Source organism: Arvicanthis niloticus, chromosome 22, assembly GCF_011762505.2.
Source record: "Arvicanthis niloticus isolate mArvNil1 chromosome 22, mArvNil1.pat.X, whole genome shotgun sequence".
Taxonomy (NCBI): domain Eukaryota; kingdom Metazoa; phylum Chordata; class Mammalia; order Rodentia; family Muridae; genus Arvicanthis; species Arvicanthis niloticus.
In genome coordinates this window covers 16733215-16754846 of record NC_133429.1, presented here as the reverse complement: position 1 = coordinate 16754846, position 21632 = coordinate 16733215, and the positions used below count along the sequence as shown (strand labels likewise).

General features: G+C 43.8%; 1 protein-coding gene across 5 annotated transcripts in view; it reads left to right on the top strand.

Moving 5' to 3' along the window:
• Window positions 1-1111: 1111 nt before the first annotated feature.
• Window positions 1112-21632, top strand: part of Cfap54 (cilia and flagella associated protein 54) — a 279965-nt gene continuing 259444 nt past the window's right edge. For 4 of the 5 annotated variants that reach the window (XR_013106305.1, XM_076919997.1, XM_076919995.1 and 1 more), the window contains exons 1-5: window positions 1112-1481; window positions 12294-12399; window positions 15361-15504; window positions 17044-17215; window positions 21447-21505. Coding sequence is in view for 4 of the 5 variants with exons in the window: in XM_076919997.1 (XP_076776112.1) it covers window positions 1150-1481; window positions 12294-12399; window positions 15361-15504; window positions 17044-17215; window positions 21447-21505 (813 nt within the window). In the remaining variant the exon portion in view is untranslated. Of the gene's footprint in view, window positions 1482-12293; window positions 12400-15360; window positions 15505-17043; window positions 17216-17570; window positions 17634-21446; window positions 21506-21632 lie in introns of those variants that run through there. The other variant, XM_076919998.1, reaches the window with a different exon arrangement.

Sequence of the window (21632 nt, the reverse complement as noted above, 5' to 3'; positions counted from 1 at the left end):
TAGTTTTTGAAGCCACCCTCTATCTCTAGTTCTTCAGTAATTTTGGGGCTTGTATAATTTGTGAGGAAAGTAGGTCCGCTAACTGAAATTCAAATCCCAAATTAATAAATTTGACTCAATGTGGCCCATGAGATGAAAGAAAGAAACATTTCTTAGTGTTAAGCATTTCCCCCAGAGGCCTACAATTTGTCCATTAGAGAGGGAGAAAGAGGGAGAGAGAGAGAAAGAGGGAGAGAGAGAGAGAGAGAGAGAGAGAGAGAGAGAGAGAGAGAGAGAGAATATCTCCCATCTCCCTGTTTAAAAACAAGAAGTATTTGGAGAGTTAATACTTCAAACCATTAGCATATATTAATGTCAAAGAGTTAGAGTGGAGTAAAAGGCACACTGGTTTAGAACACAGTGACATTTAGACTATAAGGCTGATGTGGAAGTAACTCGAGATTATTACAGGCACAAACAGTAAACCCCCAGTCACAAACTCAAACTGCAGAGGGAAGAGAACGTAGCCATGCAAGGTGCTTGTCTTAACCAGATTGACAGAGAGTTCCCTGATTCCAGTTTGGGAACTCAGCTTCAGTGCTTTCTTTTGGGGACATCATCAGGACAGCAGATTTCTTATGATTATTGGCTTTACAGCACATAATTAGGACATGTCCCCTGAGAGTTTGGCCAAAGTCAAGCTATGTTCTCCTAAGCTGTGAAACGGAGGAGATAGGATAGAAGCTGAGATATGAAGTCATGATGATTAATGAGAAAAGTGATGCTTCAAAATGCTTGGAATAATGCCCAATACATTTTAATTATTGTAACCATGGATATTAGTAGGTGGTCCAAATGGGGAAAACATAGTATGAACTTTTGATGGTAATTTTTTTTTATTGGTTCTTCGTTTTAAAACCCTCTCTCAAGCGGTTGTGAATGTCTGTAATCCCAGCACTCAAGAGACTGCGGCTGGAGGGTAGTGAGTTTGAGGCCAGCGTGGGCTACACAAACAGCCAGAGCATCCTGCCTCTCCAGGCTCTTGCTACTTTCCTCGCCCTCTAGGGGCCGCTGTGCTTCCGGGAAGCGTTCAGGTGGCGTGGTTGCCACCAGATCGTTGCCTGGCAACCGCTTGTACACCAGCCCCTAGCCCACTGAACTCCGATAGACATGGCGTCCTCCAGCAGCTCCTCCAGCTCCTCTGATGTGTCCCCGGACTCTGAGACATCGGTGTCGCCGGTGCAACTGCCCCCAACGCCACCACCAACTTCCACCGCGGTTCTCAAGTCGCCCACCGAGTCCAAGTCGAGCTCGACCAACCCGGCGCAGTGGACCTGCTCCGAGGACTCGCTGCCCTCTGCCGCCTTCTATGGGCCCCTGGACAGTAAAAACCCGCTCCTGGCATCTTGCGAGAAGGAGATCCGGGAGCTGTTGGGCTTTATGAAGAAGAATAAGGCTCTAACTACCTCAGAGGAACAGAAGCACGAATTCCATCGGAGGTGGTAAGCTGAGGCAGGGCTCTGGGGAGGGCGTCAGGAAATGCCATTGGAGGACCACGAAAGGGGCGTGGCCCTGGAGACCAGCTGAGCTGTGGACATTTCCCAGCTAGTATAGCCCTTAGGTCTTCCTACAGGTTTCACGCCTTCCTTCTCAGGTCAAAATAAAAATCTGCACAGAGGTGCTTCCTAACTCTAGGTTTGGTCTCAGCATCTTCTCATGGCCTCTCTTGGCTCACTCATGGGTCGCAAAACAAGACAAAAGTAGACTTAAGACCATTTCTGAGCAGGTTGCTCAGGTCCTTGAAGTTAGGTCTCAACCAAGACTGTCATATTGTGAACGTGTACATTTTATTCTCTTTATATTCCGTTGGGATTACAGAAACTTCTTTTTCCTCTTGACTTGGTGGCTCTTTCTGAGTGTCTGATTGGTTTTTTTTGTTTCTCCAACTTATTTCTGTGAACTGAAAACTACCTGTTTCTAAGATTTGATTTTGTTAACATTGCCATCTTTTCTGGTCTGATGCATTCCAAAATGAGTAGTTACAAGACATAGGCAGGCTGCAAAGAGTACCAGACTGGAAAATAGCTTTTCTTCCTGTGAGTATTTTAAATTTACCTGTTTTGGTCATGCATTTAATATGAATACACAGCTTTAACTTACATTTATTATTCATTCATTTATTATTGTTGAGCACCTAGTAGACACATCTTTGAAAGACACTTTTCTCAAAACTAGGAAGGCATCAAGTTAACAATAAAACCCCCTCCCCCAAGTCATATATTTCTGTCAGTATAATCTTGTACTAAACAAACATGGGATGCAGCATCCCCACCACCCCTTATATTCTCCCCTGCACCCCAGTTTCACTTACCTGTGGTCAAAGGCTATGAAAATCTTGCATGGAAAATTCCAGAAACAAACGGTTGTTAATTGTTTATAGTCCCTTCTGAGCAGTCTGATAAAATCTTGCTCTGCCCTACCCAGGGTTTGAATCATCCCTATGTTCAGCGCATCCACCCTGTGGTCTCCATTGGTCTGTTTGTTAGTTGGCCATCTTGGTTATCAGATCGACTGTCATAGTAACTCAGGATTTGTGTTAACATGATCCATATTTTGCTAAATAATGATTATGAAGCACAAGAGTAGTGGTGCCGGGGATGCAGATGTCCCAAGGAGAAGGTATAGAGTCCTTTTGTAAATGGAAATAGAAGTTTTTCAATATGGAAAGGAGAAAAATGCATGTTTGGATGGCCAAGACCCACAGTATGGTTAGATGTTTTGAGAGTGACTATGTTCATGTAACTTTTATGCAGTTGGTTATACTTTTTCCACCCTAGTATAGCCCATCTCTTATTGCACCTAGTTCATAAGGGAGCCTTTGTCATGTGATGGCTAATCTTGGTTATCAACTTGACACTCCAGGGAAGAAGGAACCTCTTCTTGAGGAATTGCCTCCATCAGACTGGCCTTGTGGCACGGCTGTAGGACGTTTTATTGACTGCTGATTGATATCAGAGGACGCACTCTACCCTGAGCAGTGAGTGCTATTTTGGGGCAAGTGGCCCTGGGTTGTATGAGGAAAATAGCTGAGCAAGCCAGGAGAAACAAGCCAGTAAGCAGTGTTCCTCCATGGCTTCTGCTTCAGTTCTTGCTTCCAGGTTCCTGCTTCGAGATTCTGGCCTATTTCCCCTTGGTCATGGACTGTAACCCACAAGAGGCAATAAACCTTTCTCTCCCCAAATTACTTTTGGCTATGGTGATTATCATAGCAACAGAGAGCAAACTAGAGCGGGCTCGTGCGTGTGCGTGTGTGTGTGTGTGTGTATGTGTGTGTGTATAGAAGAACATGTAGTATACATAATGTTCAGTGTTAATTGTCTCTTCATACATCATTAGGGAGCCTCACACTAAATCCACTGAGAGTAGGGAGAAGCCAGCCGATGGAGATTACAAAGACAGTGCTTACTCTTCCCTGAAGAGTAAGGCAGGGGACAGAACCAAGGGGGCAGGGGATAGGACCAAGGGGTATCTGACGAATGCTGCAATTGGAACTGGGATGGCAGGGAGCATAGAGAAAACCAGGGGGAAAAGTGCCTTTATTTTCTTGTTTTAGAAAGTTGAGGATAAAGTTGGGTGGTGGCATATGTCCTTAATTCCAGTACTTTGGAGTCAGAGGCAGGAGGGTCTCTATGAGTTTGAGGCCTGCCTGGTCTACAGAATGAGTTTCAGAACAGTCAGGGCTACACAGAGAAATCCTGTCTTGAAGAAGGAGGAGGAGAAGAGGGGAGAAGAAGGGGAGAGGGAGGGGAGGGGGAGGAAGAGGAAGAAGAAGAGGAAGAAGGAAATTGTTGAGGAGTGGGGACAATTTGTAAGGGTTTCCTTGTAGAGTAGGCTATACTGTGACAGTGGCAAGTGCGAAGAAGCTGGGTAGCATTGTGACAGTGGGAAGAGCAGGTTTAGATGGGAGGAAATAAGACGGAGAGTTTGATTTTAGAGATACGGAGGCTGTGATGCAGCAACCAGGCAGGGCTGGAGGTCAGAAGAGAAACGCACTTGGGATTCATCAACCCATTAATGACGGTTAATACAGTGAGTGATAGCCATAGCCAAGGGAGCTGGTGTAGGTGCAGAGGACAGTAAAGGACAGAGCCCAGGGATGTTCCATCCAATAGGAACCTGCAGAGAGTAAGAGGCCAGGAAGGTCCGAGGAGAACCAGGAAGTAGCTGGTGCTTCCAGAGCCGAGAGAGAAAGCAATTACAGGGAAGGAAGAGTCCACTGCGGCATATCCTGCTGATGGAGGAGGAGCAAGAGCTGACCAAGGAGTGAGGACAAATAAGATAAGATAAAATAATAAACAAATGGCTTTTGCTAAGCGTGGTGTTGCTCGCCTGGCACCCTGGCACTCCGGAGGCTGAGTCAGAGGATCCTGCATTCAAGGCCAGCTGAGTGAGACTCCGTGTAAAGAAAGCCCAGGGAGAGCACATTGCCCACCCAGCCTCACTCCCACACACGTTCTATCTGAATGGTTGCCATTTGTACAACCGCTAGAATCCCCATTCTCAGCATTCCAGTCCAGAAGTCGGCTTTTCTTCGGCCTCCCCTGTCTCATATATCCTCCACATAGCAGTCAGGGTGAGCTTTGAAAGCATATCAGCTGCTCTTAGCTAAAGTCCATTGATTGTCACGGCTTCCAGCATGCAATTAAGACCCTCAGTGTCCTCCAGGGTCTGAGGATCTGGCCCCGCCTCTCCCTCGTCCGAGTTCAGCACTTTTCTTGGGACTTGCCGCAGAAACACTCCACTTTCTTGCTCTAGAGGCTTAGTAGTTGTGGGTTCCTTTGGGAGGGTTTTCTTCCAGATTTCTAGTTATCTCTCTCTCTTCCTTCAGGTCTCTCTGCTCAGTCATCACCATCCAAGATAGGTTTTTTTTTTTTCTTTCTTCCTAAATCAGGTTTATCGATCAATTGGTATTTTACCTAACTTTTCATTTTCTTGTATATTGCTTGTCTCCTTTATTAAAATGTAAGCTTCTAGCCGGGCGGTGGTGGCGCACGCCTTTAATCCCAGCACTTGGGAGGCAGAGGCAGGTGGATTCCTGAGTTCAAGGCCAGCCTGGTCTACAGAGTGAGTTCCAGGACAGCCTGGGCTATACAGAGAAAACCTGTCTCGAAAAACCAAAAAAAAAAAAAAAAAAAAAAATGTAAGCTTCCTGGTGAGCTTGGGATTTTTTTTTTCCCCTTCTGCATTGTTCCATCTCTAGGTGATAGGCTGGGGATTGGAACATAGTAAACACTCCACAGACATTTGATACTGAAGGAATCCGAGGACTCTCTCTATTATTCTGTATTCTCTCCAGCATCCAAAACAGATCTATTTCTTCTTATATCACATGGAAGGGCGTTTTGCCTGCATGTGTGTCAAAGTAGGTAGCATTCCAGCAGCAGCCCAGGGAGAGCTCAATGGCAACTTGCTTTCAAAGGAGGGATGAGGAAGGTGATGTTTTCTTAGTTAGGGTTTTATTGCTGTGAACAGACACCATGACCAAGGCAACTCTCATAAAGACAACATTTAATTGGGGCTGGCTTACAGGTTCAGAGGTTCAGTCTATTATCATCAAGGCAAGAGCATGGCAGCATCCAGACAGGCATGGTGCTGGAGGAGCTGAGAGTTCTACATCTTCATCTGAAGGCTGCTGGTGGAAAACTGACTTCCAGGCAGCTAGGATGAGGGTCTTAAAGCCCACACCCACAGTGACACACCTACTCCAACAAGGCCACACCTCCTAACAGTGCCACTCCCTGAGCCAAGCATATTGAAGCCATGACAGATGTTAAGTGGAGACAAGAAAAATGTGCAGGAGTCAACCAGGAAAACAGGGAGAAACAGGGGAGAGCAAGCACAGAGGGAGATCCTGGGCTGGAAAGAACCAAGCACTTTGAACGAACAGAGGGAAGCCTACCCGGCTTCAGCATGAGAAGCACAGGTACGGTAGTGGACCATGCCGTTAGATGAAGCAATGGGGCCCAGAGGACTGTAGAGGTCAGCTGAAGCAGGAACACCTTTCTGGGAAGGGATTGCCTTTATGTAATTTTTATTTGAAAATATTTCTTGGGTGATCATGTCCCAATGGGACAAGAGCGGTAACGGGGAGCAGGTTGGAAGCCCAGGAGGTAGGAGTTGCTTTTATAACATGCTTGACAGATGGTTTTTCTTAAAATCAAAGTCCCCCCCCCCCTTTCTAACTATAGGACTTTCCACAAGAATCAAAATTTATAGTACCAAAAACTATGATCTCGATTATATGAACAATGCCATTATATAAAAGTGTGGTATATTTTAAAATACGCTTTTGTCACAAGCACTAGATATTCTGATTATCCTGTGAGAATTTTCTTCAGGACATTCAGGACATCTCCTAGCTGTTCTAGCCAACCAGCAGAATAAAACATGTTAGCTTTTTATTTTTAAAGCTGGCCATGGTGGCCCATGCCTGTGATTCCTACTCCTGGCAGCCGACAGGAGGAATGTGTGAGTCTGAGGTCAGCCTGGACTACAACAATATGTTTCAGGCCACCCTGGGCTACAGAGGATATTTTTTGCCGCTGCATTATGTAAGCCATTTCTAATGAACAGCATTCCCGAGCTTCAGATTCTGTAAAAAGAAAAAAAAAATAAAAAGAAGAAAGAAAGCTCTTTTCTTATTACATAACCCTGGTTGACTTAATTAAGCTGGTATTTCGCTTCTATGAATAACAAACCCAACGATCACCTCATCTGTAAGCCTCGGGTGAATTAACTGTTTTAGGTGCAGACTTGAAGGATTTGGGCCCCACTGGGTAGATTTCTTGAATTTATTGCATCTAAATACTGTGGAATTTCATGAGACAGCAAGTGGAGTATAAAATGAACAAAGAAACTGTCTTTCTTTTCTTAGCCCTCTATGACTTGTATTTAGCACACTGTTTATTCCTCGTTGTCTCTTCTGTAGGCACATGTAGGTCTTGTTTTACCCCAAACATTTTTTTTTTTTTTTTCAGTCCATAAAGGCAGAGATGCTACATCCCCTTTACTCACCTGGGGACCCAATCACTATCATTTAATTGCCTTAAGGAGTCAATTGATCCGTATCTGCAGATACTGACTGTTCCATGAATGTTCTAACGTGTACATGTAAGTAGTAGATACCAATCTGCAGGGATTTTGTTTGTTTGCAGGTTTGTTTGTTTGTGTTTGAGACAGGGTTTCTCTGTAGTACTGACTGGCCTGGAACTCTATAGACCAGGCTGGCCTTGAAGTCAGAGATCCATCTGCCTCTGCCTCCCAAGTGCTGGGATTAAAGGTGCACACCACCACCGATTCTTAGAAATCTCTAGTCCTTAAATTTAGATTGTATCCTGTATTCATCAGTTCTTGCTGCCTTACCAAGATATCACAGATTGAGTGTCTTAAAGAAAACCTTTTTTTTTTTTTTTTTTTTTTTTTTTTTGTATAGTTCTGAAGACTTCACGTTCCAGTTCCAGGCTGGTCAGGATCTTGTCAGGGCTCTTTTCCTGGTTTGGGAAACTGCTTGTCAGGGCCCTTCCTCTGAAGAAACCTGGAAGAGAGAGAGCAGGAGTGAGCGCAAGCTCTGGGAGTCTCTTCTGGGAAGGAGATTAATCCCCTCAGACCAAGAGCCTAATACATGACCTCATTTAACTGTAATTGCTTCCTCAGAGGTGAAGTTTCCAGTACTGCTTCCCTGGGGGTTAAGGCGCCAAGCGTGTGCTTGTGTCTGGGAGGAGGCATTCTGTTCCCAATTCGGTCTGTATCTAGAAGAGTGGAAGGCAGCATTGAGCAACTTTAAGGGGAGTTTAGTTTTTTTTTTTTAAATCCTGGAGGCACTCATAATATTCTGGAGGAAGATAAGAAACCAGTGTTAACTCAATGAATGAATAAATTGGGCAATAATTTATTACCTTGCTAATTTTTATTTAAAAAACCACTTCTATAATACCAATGGCTTGTTTTCATTTTGTGTGGTGGAGGTGTAACGCTGCACAGATTGACTAGATATTTGAGCTCTTCATGGAAAAGAATAAAATAAAAGCAAGAATTTCCCCAACCTACCTACTGTTGCTCCAGTCACCATCCCAAACCTTCTCCCTTTCTCATCCTTCCTTCCTCTTCATTTTCCCTCCCTCCCTCTTTGCTTCCTTTATACCAGTGGTTCTCAACCCGTGAGTCTTGACCCTATTGGGGATTGAATTCTCAGGGGTCCCCTAAGACCATTGGAAAACACGAATGTTTGCAATATGATTCATAACGATAGCAAGATTACAGTTATGAAGTAGCAAGAAAAATTTTTTCACGGTTGAGGGTCACCACAACACGAGGAACTGTATTAAAGGGTTACAGCTTTAGGAAGTCTGAGAACTGTGAAGTTAGTGTTAGTTGCCAACTTGACAGAGTCTCGAATTGCCTAGGAGACAAGCCCTCGTAAAACCTGTGAGGGCTTCTCTAGGTTAAGTTACCTTCTTGGCATGCCTGTGGGACACCATCTTGATGAACAGTGGAAAGACCCAGAGTCTGTGATGGCTCCACCTCCTGAGCTAGCATCCTCCTGGACTGTACAGACTGGAGAAGGCCAGGGAAACACGAGTTCTTGATGGTATATATGTCACGACCAGCTGTTTCTTGCTCTTGCCGCCTTGACTCCCCCGCCATGATGGACTGGTACCTTCACTTGTGAGTCAGAAGAAACCATTTCCCCCTTAAGTTGTCTTAAATGTCAGAGTATTTGATCACAGCAACAGGAAAAGAAACTAAGATACTCTATTAGGTATTCACACCTCTTGAGACAAGAAGTGAATGCTATCATTGAAGTGGTGGCACACAATTGTAATTTTGACACATTGGAGTATGTGCCAGGAAGATATTGAGTCTGAGAATACCTAGGCTTCATAGTGAAACTTTGTATTGGGAAGTCCTGCTAACTAAGGTCAAAGTCTGATGTTGCCGGAAAGCCCAGAGCTCTGTGCAAAATGGTGGACTCCCTTAACCAGTGGGTTTCTTCTTCTCTGACTTTGTCTAGGGAGCTCGAAACCTCCATATCCTCTACCTGCAGAGTGTCATGTAGCCTTGGTGAGGTTATAGACCCAGCTTCCTATCTCCTGATAACAAACCCGTTCAGCAAGCACCCGAGCTTCCTGGAACACCTCCCTATGCTAATGATGTATCTCAGTACCCTAGCCTTCAGCCAATGACCTTCGCCCATCCTGGATGTTCCTACCACCTTCCCCAAAACTACGTAACTCTTGATTCACCCCAAATAAAGTTGATCTTTCTCCCTGAACCTGATCCCCAAGTGTCATCATTTCTGTTCATACTCAGAGGTCATCCGTAACCCTGTGCGTGGACTCTGCTCCCTTTGTCCTCATGGGCCGGTGGCCAATAACCCCTGGGAGAAGGGAGGGCCACAACCCCCATCTCTGTTCATGTTCAACCTTGTTTGTAATGAGTTACAAACAAACAGAAACCAAAGAAACAAAGCTGGCAGACCAATCCAGCACCCTCTCAGGATTTATGGACAGCTGTAGTAGTCTAGATAGTGCGATATTGCTGAAAGAATATTGGGCAGATCACTGAGGAAGAATACACAGCCCAGACATACAGTCTGTAGTCTGACGAAGGAAGAGAGCTGAGACAGAGAGACAGATTGGTTCTGGACATGCTCAACAACTACATGCAAGAAAGTGAAATTGGGTACAGACAGACTGACTCCACCATGGAAATCAGCTCAAAGGATCGCCTGTCCTAAATATAATGCTCAAAACAGCAAGATTAAAGATTTCTGCTCTGTGGGAAGAGTATGAAAAAAAAAAAAAAAGGCAGACTCAGCTGTAAGCTTTGTTGTTGTTGTTGTGGTTGTTGTTGTTTGAGACAGGGTTTCTCTGTGTAGTCTTGGCCACCCTGGAATTCATTCTGTAGATCAGGCTGCCTCTGACTTCTGAGTGCTGGGATTAAAGGCATGGACTATCATTGTCTGGCTGGGCTGTAAACTGAATACTTGCACAATCCATATGTGATAAAAGACTATTGTCCATAATATGTAGTGGACTCTTAAAAAAAAAAAAAACATAAAACTCAAACCAACCTGTTTTTAAGAATTGGCCAAAGAGCCAACATACATCTCACCAGAGAGGTGTACACAGATGGAAAATGAACATAGGAAGATGCTCCACATGCAACAACAACATCGGGGGACTTCAGATTCAAGCAACTGTGAGGTCACTCACACAGGATTACAAGGCTAAATTTCAGGACTCCGGCAGCTCTGAATGCTGATGAAGGAGAACTGAAGCTCTGTACTGGACGAGTCACAGAACAGCTGATGTGGCATTGTGGAAGACAAATGACGATTTCTCACAAAGCTAAGCACACCCTTAATAATTCGTCTAGTAATTGTGGCTCTTGGCACTTACCCAAAGGAAGATTATATCCACATAAAACCCTGCATGTGGATACTAATAATCTCTCTCTGTTTCCCCACTTTCTTTCTCTCTCTCCCTCTTCCTCTTCTCCTCTTTACTTTCCCCCACCAATTCGTGTGTGTGTGTGTGTGTGTGTGTGTGTGTGTGTGTGTGTGTGTGTGTGTAGAGGCCAGAATTCAACCTGGAATGCCCTTCATCAACAGCTATCTTTTGTTTTCTAGACAGGGTCTCTCAATGGAATCTGGGGCTTACAAATTGGGATAGGCTACTGGCCAGAGAATCATAGAGATCGTCCCAGCTCCAATTCCCTGGCTCTGAGATTACAAAGAAGTGGCAAAGAACTTGGCTGGGTTCTGTTCGTGGGTTCTGGGACTCTAACTCAGGCCCTCATGTTATGCAGTAATCGCTTTATTAACTGAGCTGCCTCCCCAGGCTCAGATACGGGTAGCAGCTGCTTTATCTGCCATTGTTAAAAACTTGTCAGCAGCTATGTTCTTTATAAGGTTAGTGAAAAATAACAATCTTATCCAATCATGTGATATTAATCAGTCTAAGAAGGAAACTGGTGAGCCAGGGAAAGACAGAGAAATGTACATACATATTTCCAAAGGAAAGACGGCAGTCTGAAAAGATTATATACCAGGTGGCATTCTGTAAGAGAAAAGTTATGGTGACAGTAAAAAGATCAGGGATTAGGGAGCAAGGGAGGACTGTGTAGGTGGAGCCCAGAGGAAGTTCAGGATAGTGAAACATTGTATCATGATACAGTGCTGATATGTATGCTTATACATTTGTCAAAGGACCAAGAGTGAACCCTGCCAGAAACCCTGGACTTAGTCGATACTCAATGTGCTAGGGTTGCCTCATCAGTTGTAACAAGATACAGTAAAAAAGTAGGAACCGAAACAAAAGCTACATCAAGATTAACAAGGGAGGGGGCTGGAGAGATGGCTCAGTGGTTAAGAGAGCTTCCTGTTCTTTCAGAGTCCTGCGCTTAGTTCCCAGCCCCCATATGGTGCCTAACAACTACCTGTAGGTGATTTCAGGTGATCTGATGCCCTCTTCTGGTCTCCTTGGGAATTGCATACACGCAAGGCAAAAATACTCATTTATGTATTTTTTTTTTTAAAGTTAACATAAGAAGCCAGTCTGCAGAGGAACACTGAAAGTCCTGACACAACCTGAGGAACAGAGCATGCGTGGAGCAAGTGAAATGCAAAGGAGAGAGAAGAGGGAGCTTTCACAGATCTATACCATATGGCTCTCTCCTCAGCTCACTGGCTCACTTCCTTCCTCGGGAGTGCTTGCTCCTTTATTAATAATCCGTCTATTTCTAGTCCATGCCTAACTTACAAGGCATGACTTTTGCTCCATCTTCTAGCTGCTTCCGGGCTCTTTACTTAGCCTGCACTATGTTCCTTCCTTTAGTAAAACGGTCCTTGGACTTCCTTTCCAGTCCATCTCTAAGATCTTTCTTGAGATAAAGAACCCCAGAAGGGCAGATGCTGACAGAGGGAGGACACACAGCTTGCCCGTGCTTGGGAATGGGGGTGGAGGAACATCTCTGGATTTTCTTCACTGTGAAGATAAAAGCTGCTCGGAAAAGAAGTTGTTTTTTTTTTTTTTTTTTCTTTCACACATATAAAAAGAGCTTCAGTCAACGTTGGGCACTTGCTAGCTATAATAACGTGTATTAATATGTATTAATACTTAGACGTTAACAATAAGGAGTATGATTTAAAAAAAACGACGGAGCACAAGGCAAGTGTTAAAGGCGTTGCCCACTAATTAATCGAGGCTGCCTGCTCATTCTGAAGATGTCCTTTCACTCTATGACTCTTACAGTGCCACCACTCTGTTTAATATCTGGACCAAATACGCCCCCAGGCTGCCAACGGACTATTACAACGAGAAGCTTTTGAAGGTTGGAGACAGCCTCTGTCAAATAAAAGTAAGTGGTTCCGAAGCAGATAGCCATCGAGAAACAAGCTCCCTTGGCTACTAAAAGGTTGGATATCCTTTTTATATTGGAAAAATAATATGCAAATAAGTAAAGTTGTAGCGAGGTACAGTAACAGCCATAACAAACTACAAAGTCTGCCCTTTTACTTTGTATTTGAAAGTCTCCAGGTGGTTCCTTCAGGGACCAGAGGCGGGCTGGGATGGGAAGGCAGCTCAGCTCAGTGGAGGGTGTGGTAGGCGCGCTGCCGGAAGTGCTGAGTCACCATGTTCCTACCTTAGACAAAGGAGCCCAGACACCACTTCCTGTTGTTTTCCCCCTAGGCCGCCAGCCTTGCCCCGTCAGCCCTCATGGCTACTGGCCCGGCAGTTCAGTGTCCTGTTTTAATGACTTTTAGTTTTCTGAATATTTTTTTGCTGTACTGTGAGTCTGACAACTGTTTCCTGGTCAGTATTTTATCAGAAACTGAGCACGTACCATACCATGAGTTCTGTGTCAGGGAGGGTCTATGTTTTCGAATGTCGTGGACTGGGGCTTGGCTTGATAAGACCGTGCCATGGCTGGACCTTCAGTTTGTGAACTTGCGAGTTTAACACACCCCCACCCCCAACCCTGTATCTCTGGCCTAAGTCCAAATATAGCAAGTTCTATTCAGTGTTGGACCAGGAGTTATTTTATCCACAGGGATTTTAGGCCAGGCATGGGCAGTATGAGTGAGTGCCTTCTCAATTTTCAGTTTCCCAGCTTGATTTTGTTCCCGCGTGTCTATTTCTTAGACTTTAATCTATGGACTGGGGGTGGGGTGGGGGGGTGGGGGTGGGGCAAATGGAGCCAAATAGCAGGGGTTCTCAACCTGTGGGTCGAGACCCCTCAGGAATGTCTCATATCAGCTATCCTGCGTATCAGATATTCACGTTCCAATTCAAAACAGTAGCTAACTTAAAGTTATGAAGTAGCAATGAAATACTCTTATGGTTGGGAGTCACCACAGCACGAGGAACTGTATTATAAAGGGTTGCAGCAGCGTTAGGAAGGTTGAGAACCACTGAAATAGAGGATAAGGTATAGAAAACCTTCCATTTTAAAGCACCATCAATGCAAAAAGTACAACACTTCCACCAGGTAAGAGAAGAGATAATTTTTCCTGAAGCCCAATATGAGTGACCATGGCCTAGGGACACAGATTCAGGTTCCCCCAAATTACGTGTCCAATATGGTTAACAGTTTCACAAAGCCTTTATATAGTCATTTATGACATTTTAGTTGCACATGAAGACAATTTTCAAATACATTGGTAGAAACAGGAGGCAGGCAGGTCACAGTCAAGTGGGAAATCTCTGTAAGCCTCAGATAACTATCTGATGACATAATTTAGCTTTTTGGTTGGTGACAGTTCTGAGGGGGGCGGTCTCCTAAGTTAACATATTCCAACTGATTTTACCTGGTTGTCAAACACAGGTAACAAATGCAGAGGCAGGCAAGGGATGCTTTAAAGGTACTAAAAGGTAGCGCAAGATACATTGTAATTAGACCCTGAATCTGCAATACCAGCCTCTCCTCAGTCCCCGCAGTTCTAATCAGCCATCAGCCATCTGGAAGGTTCAGTCTAAGGTGCTTTTCTTTCCAGAACCTTTTCACCCACAGAACTAATTGGATCCTGCTTCCTCTACCTAAATTAAAGGCGGCCTTAGCTCTGCATGCAGTACCATGGTTCTCACACACCTGAAAATGCAGGGTTTGGGGGGCGGGGGAAATTAGGTAAGTTCCAAGTTGCAAGCTCTACTTCTGTGGAGTGGAGTGACAGATGACAATATACCGTTTTTATCTTGGTAGCTTTGGGACAGAGGGATTGACACCGCATGGTAGAGATGGATAGTCTTAGAAGCAGTGGGTGAGGGAAGAGGAACCTTGTCAGACACCGAGGGAGCAGGTTGACAATGGGCAGGGGCTAAGGAGCCCCAATGCTTCTGATAGATAGGCCTAGGCAGTGTTTACATTTGGATGGAAGCATAAGGGGAAGACTTACCTACTTTTCAGTGATGGGAAATGGGTCACCGGCGGGGTTTACAATCCTGAAACTGAACTTGAGTGTGTATTGCCATCAGCCTCTAGACTGTATTTATATTTCAGTTACAGCCTAGATAACCTGAGATGCTGTGGTTTTGAGCCCATTCTGGGTATATTATACCAATCCGGTTAGAATGAGAAAGATTCAAAACCAACCAGTGAGGAGACAAACAAGTCAACAGAAAGAAGAACAAGCAGTGTTTGATGATAAGAACAGGAGCCATGTTTGATGGGTGGAGACCCCACAAGGGGCTGGCTAGGCAAGGGGGCAGGTCAGAGCCCAGCCAGTGGCTTTTTCTGGAGACAGGGCTGTGGGGGAGGATGTTGTGGAGGAGTCGCAAAGGACTCAGCTTTCCTGTTTCCTGGTGACACTTACCAGATCGACCATCTCATGCAGGTAATGGGAACAGAACTCCTGATTCTGAAGCAAGGTTACAGTCTTCACTCTTGAGCTGAGCATGTGGGCCGCCATGAGCAGGGGATGCTGGGTTTGGGAACTTAGATTCCGAGTCTATGAGATGTTGAGGGTTTTACCACATACAGAACAAACGTGCATTTTCTCATCACTAGGGTCATCAATGGTCCCATATTCCCAGAGGCCTTTTTCTGAGAATCCAACACAATAATAGAAATGCATTGCATGGACAACATCAGCCACTTTAGATAGGCTTGGGAAATGGTGCTGGTCACATGGCAGTGTAGATCTTGGAGTGTAAAGAAATGGACCCTAGGTATGTTTCTTTTTCCATAAAGTTACATTGAATCACTGGCTGTATTTGTCTCTGGAAGTGGTAGTAACCCACACTAATATGACTAAGGATGCTTCTATCACCCAGTCTTAAGACAACATTTTGAAGCTGTGACCAGGGCCTCTTTTTATTTTAGGAATACAAGCTGGCTCTTCTGCAGTGCTACGGGCGGTATCTCCAGGAGTTCATTACTGATTTCGACGAGCAGAAAGAAGACGTAAATCATTTCAAAACTGTCTTCTTCCCAAAAGGCTTTGGAGATGAAACGGCTAGACTTACAGTAAGATGGGAGAAGAAACCGATGGTCCCGCGGCTTGTGACTAGTTGTGGAATTAGTGTAGACTTTGGCTGACAGTGACTAGAGAGCTTTCTCCACCTAATACAGCATCTGGCTATTCCCGGGAAGTTGTCTGATACAAGTTTTGAGGACCAGACAAGACAGGGAATTCACCAAGCTCCAGCGGTTATGTCAAGATAAGTGCTAGTTCATCCTGCAGCCAACCCTGTTGTTACAATAACTAATACTTGTAGGTAGATTCATTTACAAAGCATTTTGGGAAGCATATTGGATCCTTAAACCAGGCACTAGATCTTATTATTGTTCCATTTTACAGAAGAGGAAAACAAAGCTTCTTATATAGGTATTGTAAAAAAAAAAAAAAAAAAAAAAAAAAAAAAAAGGGTGCTCTTTGAGCATGAACGTAGATTTTTGATAAGAATTTTAAGCCATATTTTTATTATATCAGTGTTACTGTATATTAATTGCTAGCATTAATTTATTAGTTGAGCACCCCCCACCCCCCGCCTCCCCGAATCTCGATTTGCTTCACAACTGTGCTTGGGGGTCTGGGAGCTAAAGGAGTCCCTGATAGGAGAATGTTACCCTCCCTAAGATTCTCAGTGTCTGGCCTTGTTATGTTCCCTTCCAAATACCCCAGGTGTCTTTATGGGGATAAAAATACAAGCCAACAAAAGCAACATCATGCCAAAGTGAGCTTCTCGCTAGGTAATGTCTGAATGTGCCTTATGAATTCCCAGCTCACAGCTTCTTGATGGCCCTAAGAGGTGGAACTATTTTGCCTTTTTACTGATAAGTGAAACAAGATTATTAGAGATTAAGAACCAAGCCCAAGGGCCGGAGAGATGGCTCTGCGGTCGGTCAGGAGTGCTCACCGCTCCCAGAGGCTCTGAGTTTGGTTCCCAGCACTCAGTCATGACAGCCTATAACCCATTCCAGGGTGTCTGATGCCCTCTTCTGGACTCAGCGACCATGACAGACATCTCAAGCACTCCTAAAGTTGCCTGTGCCTGGAAAACATTTTGCTTCTGCCATGAGACTCACTCTCTCTCTCTCTCATTCTCTCTCTCTCTCTCTCTCTCTCTCTCTCTCTCTCTCTCTTTCTCTCTCTCTCTCTGTCTTTGTCTCTGTCTCTCTTTCAAGTCTCCCTTGAAATAGTAGTGGTCAATCACCATTTGCCGACAGCATCCTATAAATCGAGGCAATCACATTTGAGTTAATAAATAGGTTAAAATGCTCTTGGATGAGATTACAAATCATGCCGAGCAGTAATGAGATAATAACGTAATGAGATTTCAGTACTCTTTTGTTTGGGATTTTTTTTTTGCCTCTGGAAAGCTGATCTTAACAAATTTTCTAATGAAGCCTGTCTTGTATTTCTTTGCCTGCCAATCCATTAGACCAATTAAATACAAATGCTCACACTTTAGTTTTTTTATGGTTTTCAACATCGTTGAGAAATGCCTTGTTTTGAATTATATAAGCCTGGTTTATATTCATATATTTTCCCATGTCTTTCAGTTTCATGCTTTGAGTGGAAAAAATATTTGCAACTACCAGCTGGTCTGTGAAAGTGATGCCAACCTGAAGAACGAAGAATCTGTGAGACAGTGTCTGCACATTTTGTCTTCCTTTAGGCTCATCATGCAGGTGGCTCTCCCCCAGGAGCACCTCTGCTGGATTGTCTTCAACGGTGTGAACCAAGATACCCTAGTTCCCATTTTGTCTTTCAGATAGTCATTTAAATGCCAAGTTCGATGGTAACCTGGTTTTAAAACATACACGTTTTTATATGTATGATCGAATACAAATCCATATATGTATAATAGAATGATTGTATTATATTTTAAAAATTTAGATTACCTTTTAGCTTGTCCTCACAAGTAGAGACCTTGGAGTTTTCACCAAAGGGTCAGTGGCTATGGTATTGTTGGTTTCAGGTCTATGAAGAATAGGGACTGTAATTGGTAAATGGGGAAGATGTATGGGGACAGAGCAATGGGAGACTGAGTCCAGGAATCATCTGCTTTCTCTGTCCTCTTCTCAAGACCCTGGCCAGCGGCTTTGGCTTTCTACATAGGAACAACCTCCACCACCTAGCCTGTTTTTGAGTAAGCGTTTCTGTCTCTCTTTGTCTCTTTTTCTCTGTCTCTCTGTCTCTCTCTTTCATATACATCACATACCTGTGCACATGCATGCCCATATATATTATATATTATATATTATATATTATATATTATATATTATATATTATATATTATATATTATATATTATATATTATATATTATATATTATATATTATATATTATATATTATATATTATATATTATATATTATATATTATATATTATATTATATATATTATATATAATATATATATATATATATATATATATATATATTATACATGTATGTGTAAAGAAACTTAGCTATTAAAGTATAATTGCTTTTCTACCCGAAAGCTATTCTGAGGCGCTCACTGTACTGGCCTCTGGATAACACATTCTTTTGTTTTCTTGATGGTGCTGAGAACAGATAAAATAATTAGTGTAAAGAAAAATAACTGTGACAGTTTGATGGATGTGCATAAGACTAGGGAGGAGTAATTCCAGTGAAAGTATGCTTGGTCTTCCCTCCTCTCATGGCAACTGAAAGTCTCCCGACTTTACTCACCCCACATCCCGTGCTGCCATCGTGACTGAACCCACCGTGCGCATTCCCTGCTAGAAATGAGGATGGCTCTAGAGATCAGTGAGTGGGAAGCGTTTGTCATCAACGGTGTCCTTGGTTCCTCAGTCAGTGCTGAGGCATGCCGGCAAAGTGGGACAGGGAAGGGGCCAGTGCTTCTGGACCCGTGAGACAGTGAACAGCATGTGCAAGGCTGCGGTCTTTGGAGGGGTAGAAATGGCATACGCTGTTTTCTTCAAGGTGTAAATGTGACATAGTGACATAGACCTGTAATTCTAGTGTTTGGAGGCTTAGGCAGGAAGATGGAGAGGCCAAGAGCAGCAGGGCTGTATGATACTCCCTGTCTCATGAATGAATGAATACATAAATAAATAAATCGCTAGATTTTTCTCCTCCGTCTTCCCTCTTTAAAAAGGAGATTAGAGTTTTGTATCTTCATCTCCTGTGTCTCTTTTCTGGTTCTGACCTCTGTGTTTATAAATATGACTTTGAGCTCGACACTCTTCTGTTTCCTGGGTCCCTCAGTCAATGCTATTCTTGTAGAACCCACCAGGTCCCAGGATGTGACTCTAACTCCCCGTATATGTCCTTATGGAGGGGCACCTAGTCAAACAATTCTGCCATGCATGTCTTTGCTCATCTTGTTTCAAAGATTGGAGGGACAGTTTTCTGGGACCTGTATCTAGGAGTGCCGTTGCTAGGTATTGGGAGAGACATACATGTTCTAAACTTGGTTTCACTAATTAGTGGCCCTGTTCTAGTGTAATCATCTAAGACTTACTGAGTGCCTCCCGTGAGCCTGGCATGGCCCTAGGTGTCTGAGGAGCAGGAATAGATAGCAAATAAATTCTTATGCTTACCCTTCTGTGGGGAGGGAGGCAGTACATGAAACAAATAGTGTCGGGTGCTGCTGTGCAGAAAATATAGGCCAGAAGGCAGATAAGGAAGGAAAGCAGAGGCCAGGCTAAGGGAGGGGGCGGGGCTGGGAATGGATATAAAATGCTGAACAAGGAGCTGAAGGAACCAGGGGCATAAACTACCTGGACTATTTGGGGCAAAGCTGTTCCAGCTCCAGGATTGCATGGGCCCCAGGGTTTTGATAGTTTGTATTTTGAGCAGTCAGAACTATGCATTTGATAACTCGTCAAAGTACATTTAACCTTTCATTACATTGACAACGTATCGTTGGTTACTTAAGATATTTAGTTAGTCTTGTTTCTTCCTGAAAGATTTCAAATATTTTCAAGTAACTGAACTCAACTCATCTAGACTTTCAGACCATTTTGACAGTGACCATTCTTTGATGAAAAGGAGTCCCTTGATCAGGCTCAGGAAATTCAGAGTATGGATGGATTCGGCTCAAAACCAACAACAACAAAAGCTGGCTCCTCAGATTTCCCCTAGTTCATAAAGATTCAGTCTGTGTGCCCCATCTTGTACCATCTACTCTTGCCCATGGTTTCTGCTGTGCTACTTAGTGAGTTCAGGCCAAAACCTGAACCATCAAAGAAGAATTTAACTGTGGTCAGGATGAGCTAAATAAAGTTGGCAAGGTTACAGGCATGGTTTGAAACCTAGAAGAGTCTTTGTCTTTCCTGAGCACAGGGCCCCTGCTGCTGACATGTTTTCTAGTCACCTGGCTTGGATCTGAGTCACATGCTCTGTGAGCAGGCATGCACTTCCTGTGCTCTGCCCTACTTGGTGACTGTGTTTCCTTTCTAGAAGGAATCAGTCATACAGTTTCATCCCCTCGCCCTGTCTGTAGTCTGTATAGTATATATGTGTCTGTATATGTAATGAAATTGTGTGTGTGTGTGTATGTTGTATATGTTGTGTATGCATGTGTGTGGTACATATGTGCGTGTGTGTATAGTGTATGTATGTATACACATGTGTGTAGTGTAGGATATATGTGTGTCTAGTGTATATGTATGTATACATGTGTGTGTGTGTGTGTGTGTGTGTAGAGATTAGCATCAGGGTGTCTTCCTCTATTGTCTTTTTGTTACTGAACCCACAGCTCACTGTTTTAGCTAGACCGGCTGCTTAGTGAGTCCCTGGAAGTCACCTTTCTCTCCCTTCCCAGGACTGGGGTCACATCTGTGTGTCATACAGCCAGCTAGCCTAAGACCTCATGCTTGTAAAACTCTCTGTCTGCCCACTGAACCTAAGAACTGTATTTTCAGCACAGCCACTCGAGGTGCATAGAATAGCTTTGAGCAGATTCTAGCCGTGTGGCTTCCACCCTGGTGGGTCTTAAATGAGGGTAGAGAGCACACACACATCATGGACACTTGGTCTGACAAGTCCTTGGATGCTGAGAACCAGTTGATTGTATCCCCCGTGAGATTTCAGATGCTGTAAGTACTTCAGGTGGCATTCAGTGTTTTTGCTGCCGATGTGTGTAATAGATGTTTGTTTCTCTCACATTTTTCTTTCTTTTTTTTTTTTTAAATCAAGGGATGCCTCTTGGAGCAGATGCTCTTAGCGTTGAATTTTGATGGTCCTGAATTTTAGATCAGCCACTTTGTAGAAAACAGTTGGACTAGTTGCCATTACAAGCCAGGCCTTTGAAAAGCACGAGAATTATCAAGCAGGCCTATACTGAGATCATGTCCTTTACCCAAGGGGCCTGGTGATGCTCTCTCTCTCTCCCTCCCATCCTGCTGCCAGCCTGCTTTCCTCTTGTAATGAATTGCCTGACACAAAAATCATACTGTGGTGGTAGTTTCTGTTAGCCTGACTATAGGGAATAACTTAATCACCGGGTGAATATTACCCAAGGCGGGAAAGAGGTAAAACACAGCTTCTCCCGTTTCAAGTTTTAAGCCACCCTGGACTTCCTTCTTGATTAAATGTATCCTAATATTATTCAGAGATAAATCTCTCATTTTCAACCATAAGGAAGCCATAGGCACAAAGAACATAATAAAACCACAGGGTATATATAAACTACCCACTAAAATATTCTCTCCCCCAGTATATTTTAAAACCCGCATTGCCATGAGACTGAAAGATCGTGCCGTCAACATATTTAAAATATGATCACGTTAGTTATTTCCATGATTTTGTGCTGAAGTGACAAGAAAACTTATAATGATGATCACCCTGTCCCATCATCAAACCTCAGGAGAGCGTTCATTTGGGGGATGGCAGACCCAAGCCATAGAAACTGCAATATACAGTCTCAGCCTTTCGACGGTAAAGCATACTGACGATCTTTCTCTTCACTTAGGTACCCTTTACATCTACACCATTTGTCGAAAGCTGATGATCATAGGACAGTCTTCCAAGGTATGAAATGTAACGTGTTTCTCTCAGGGCTTTCGGCACCACACACTGAGTGCCGAGCTGAGCAAAGACTATCCTGGGAATCATGTAACGGTTAGTGAATACATGTGATAAAATGCGTCCATCTTGA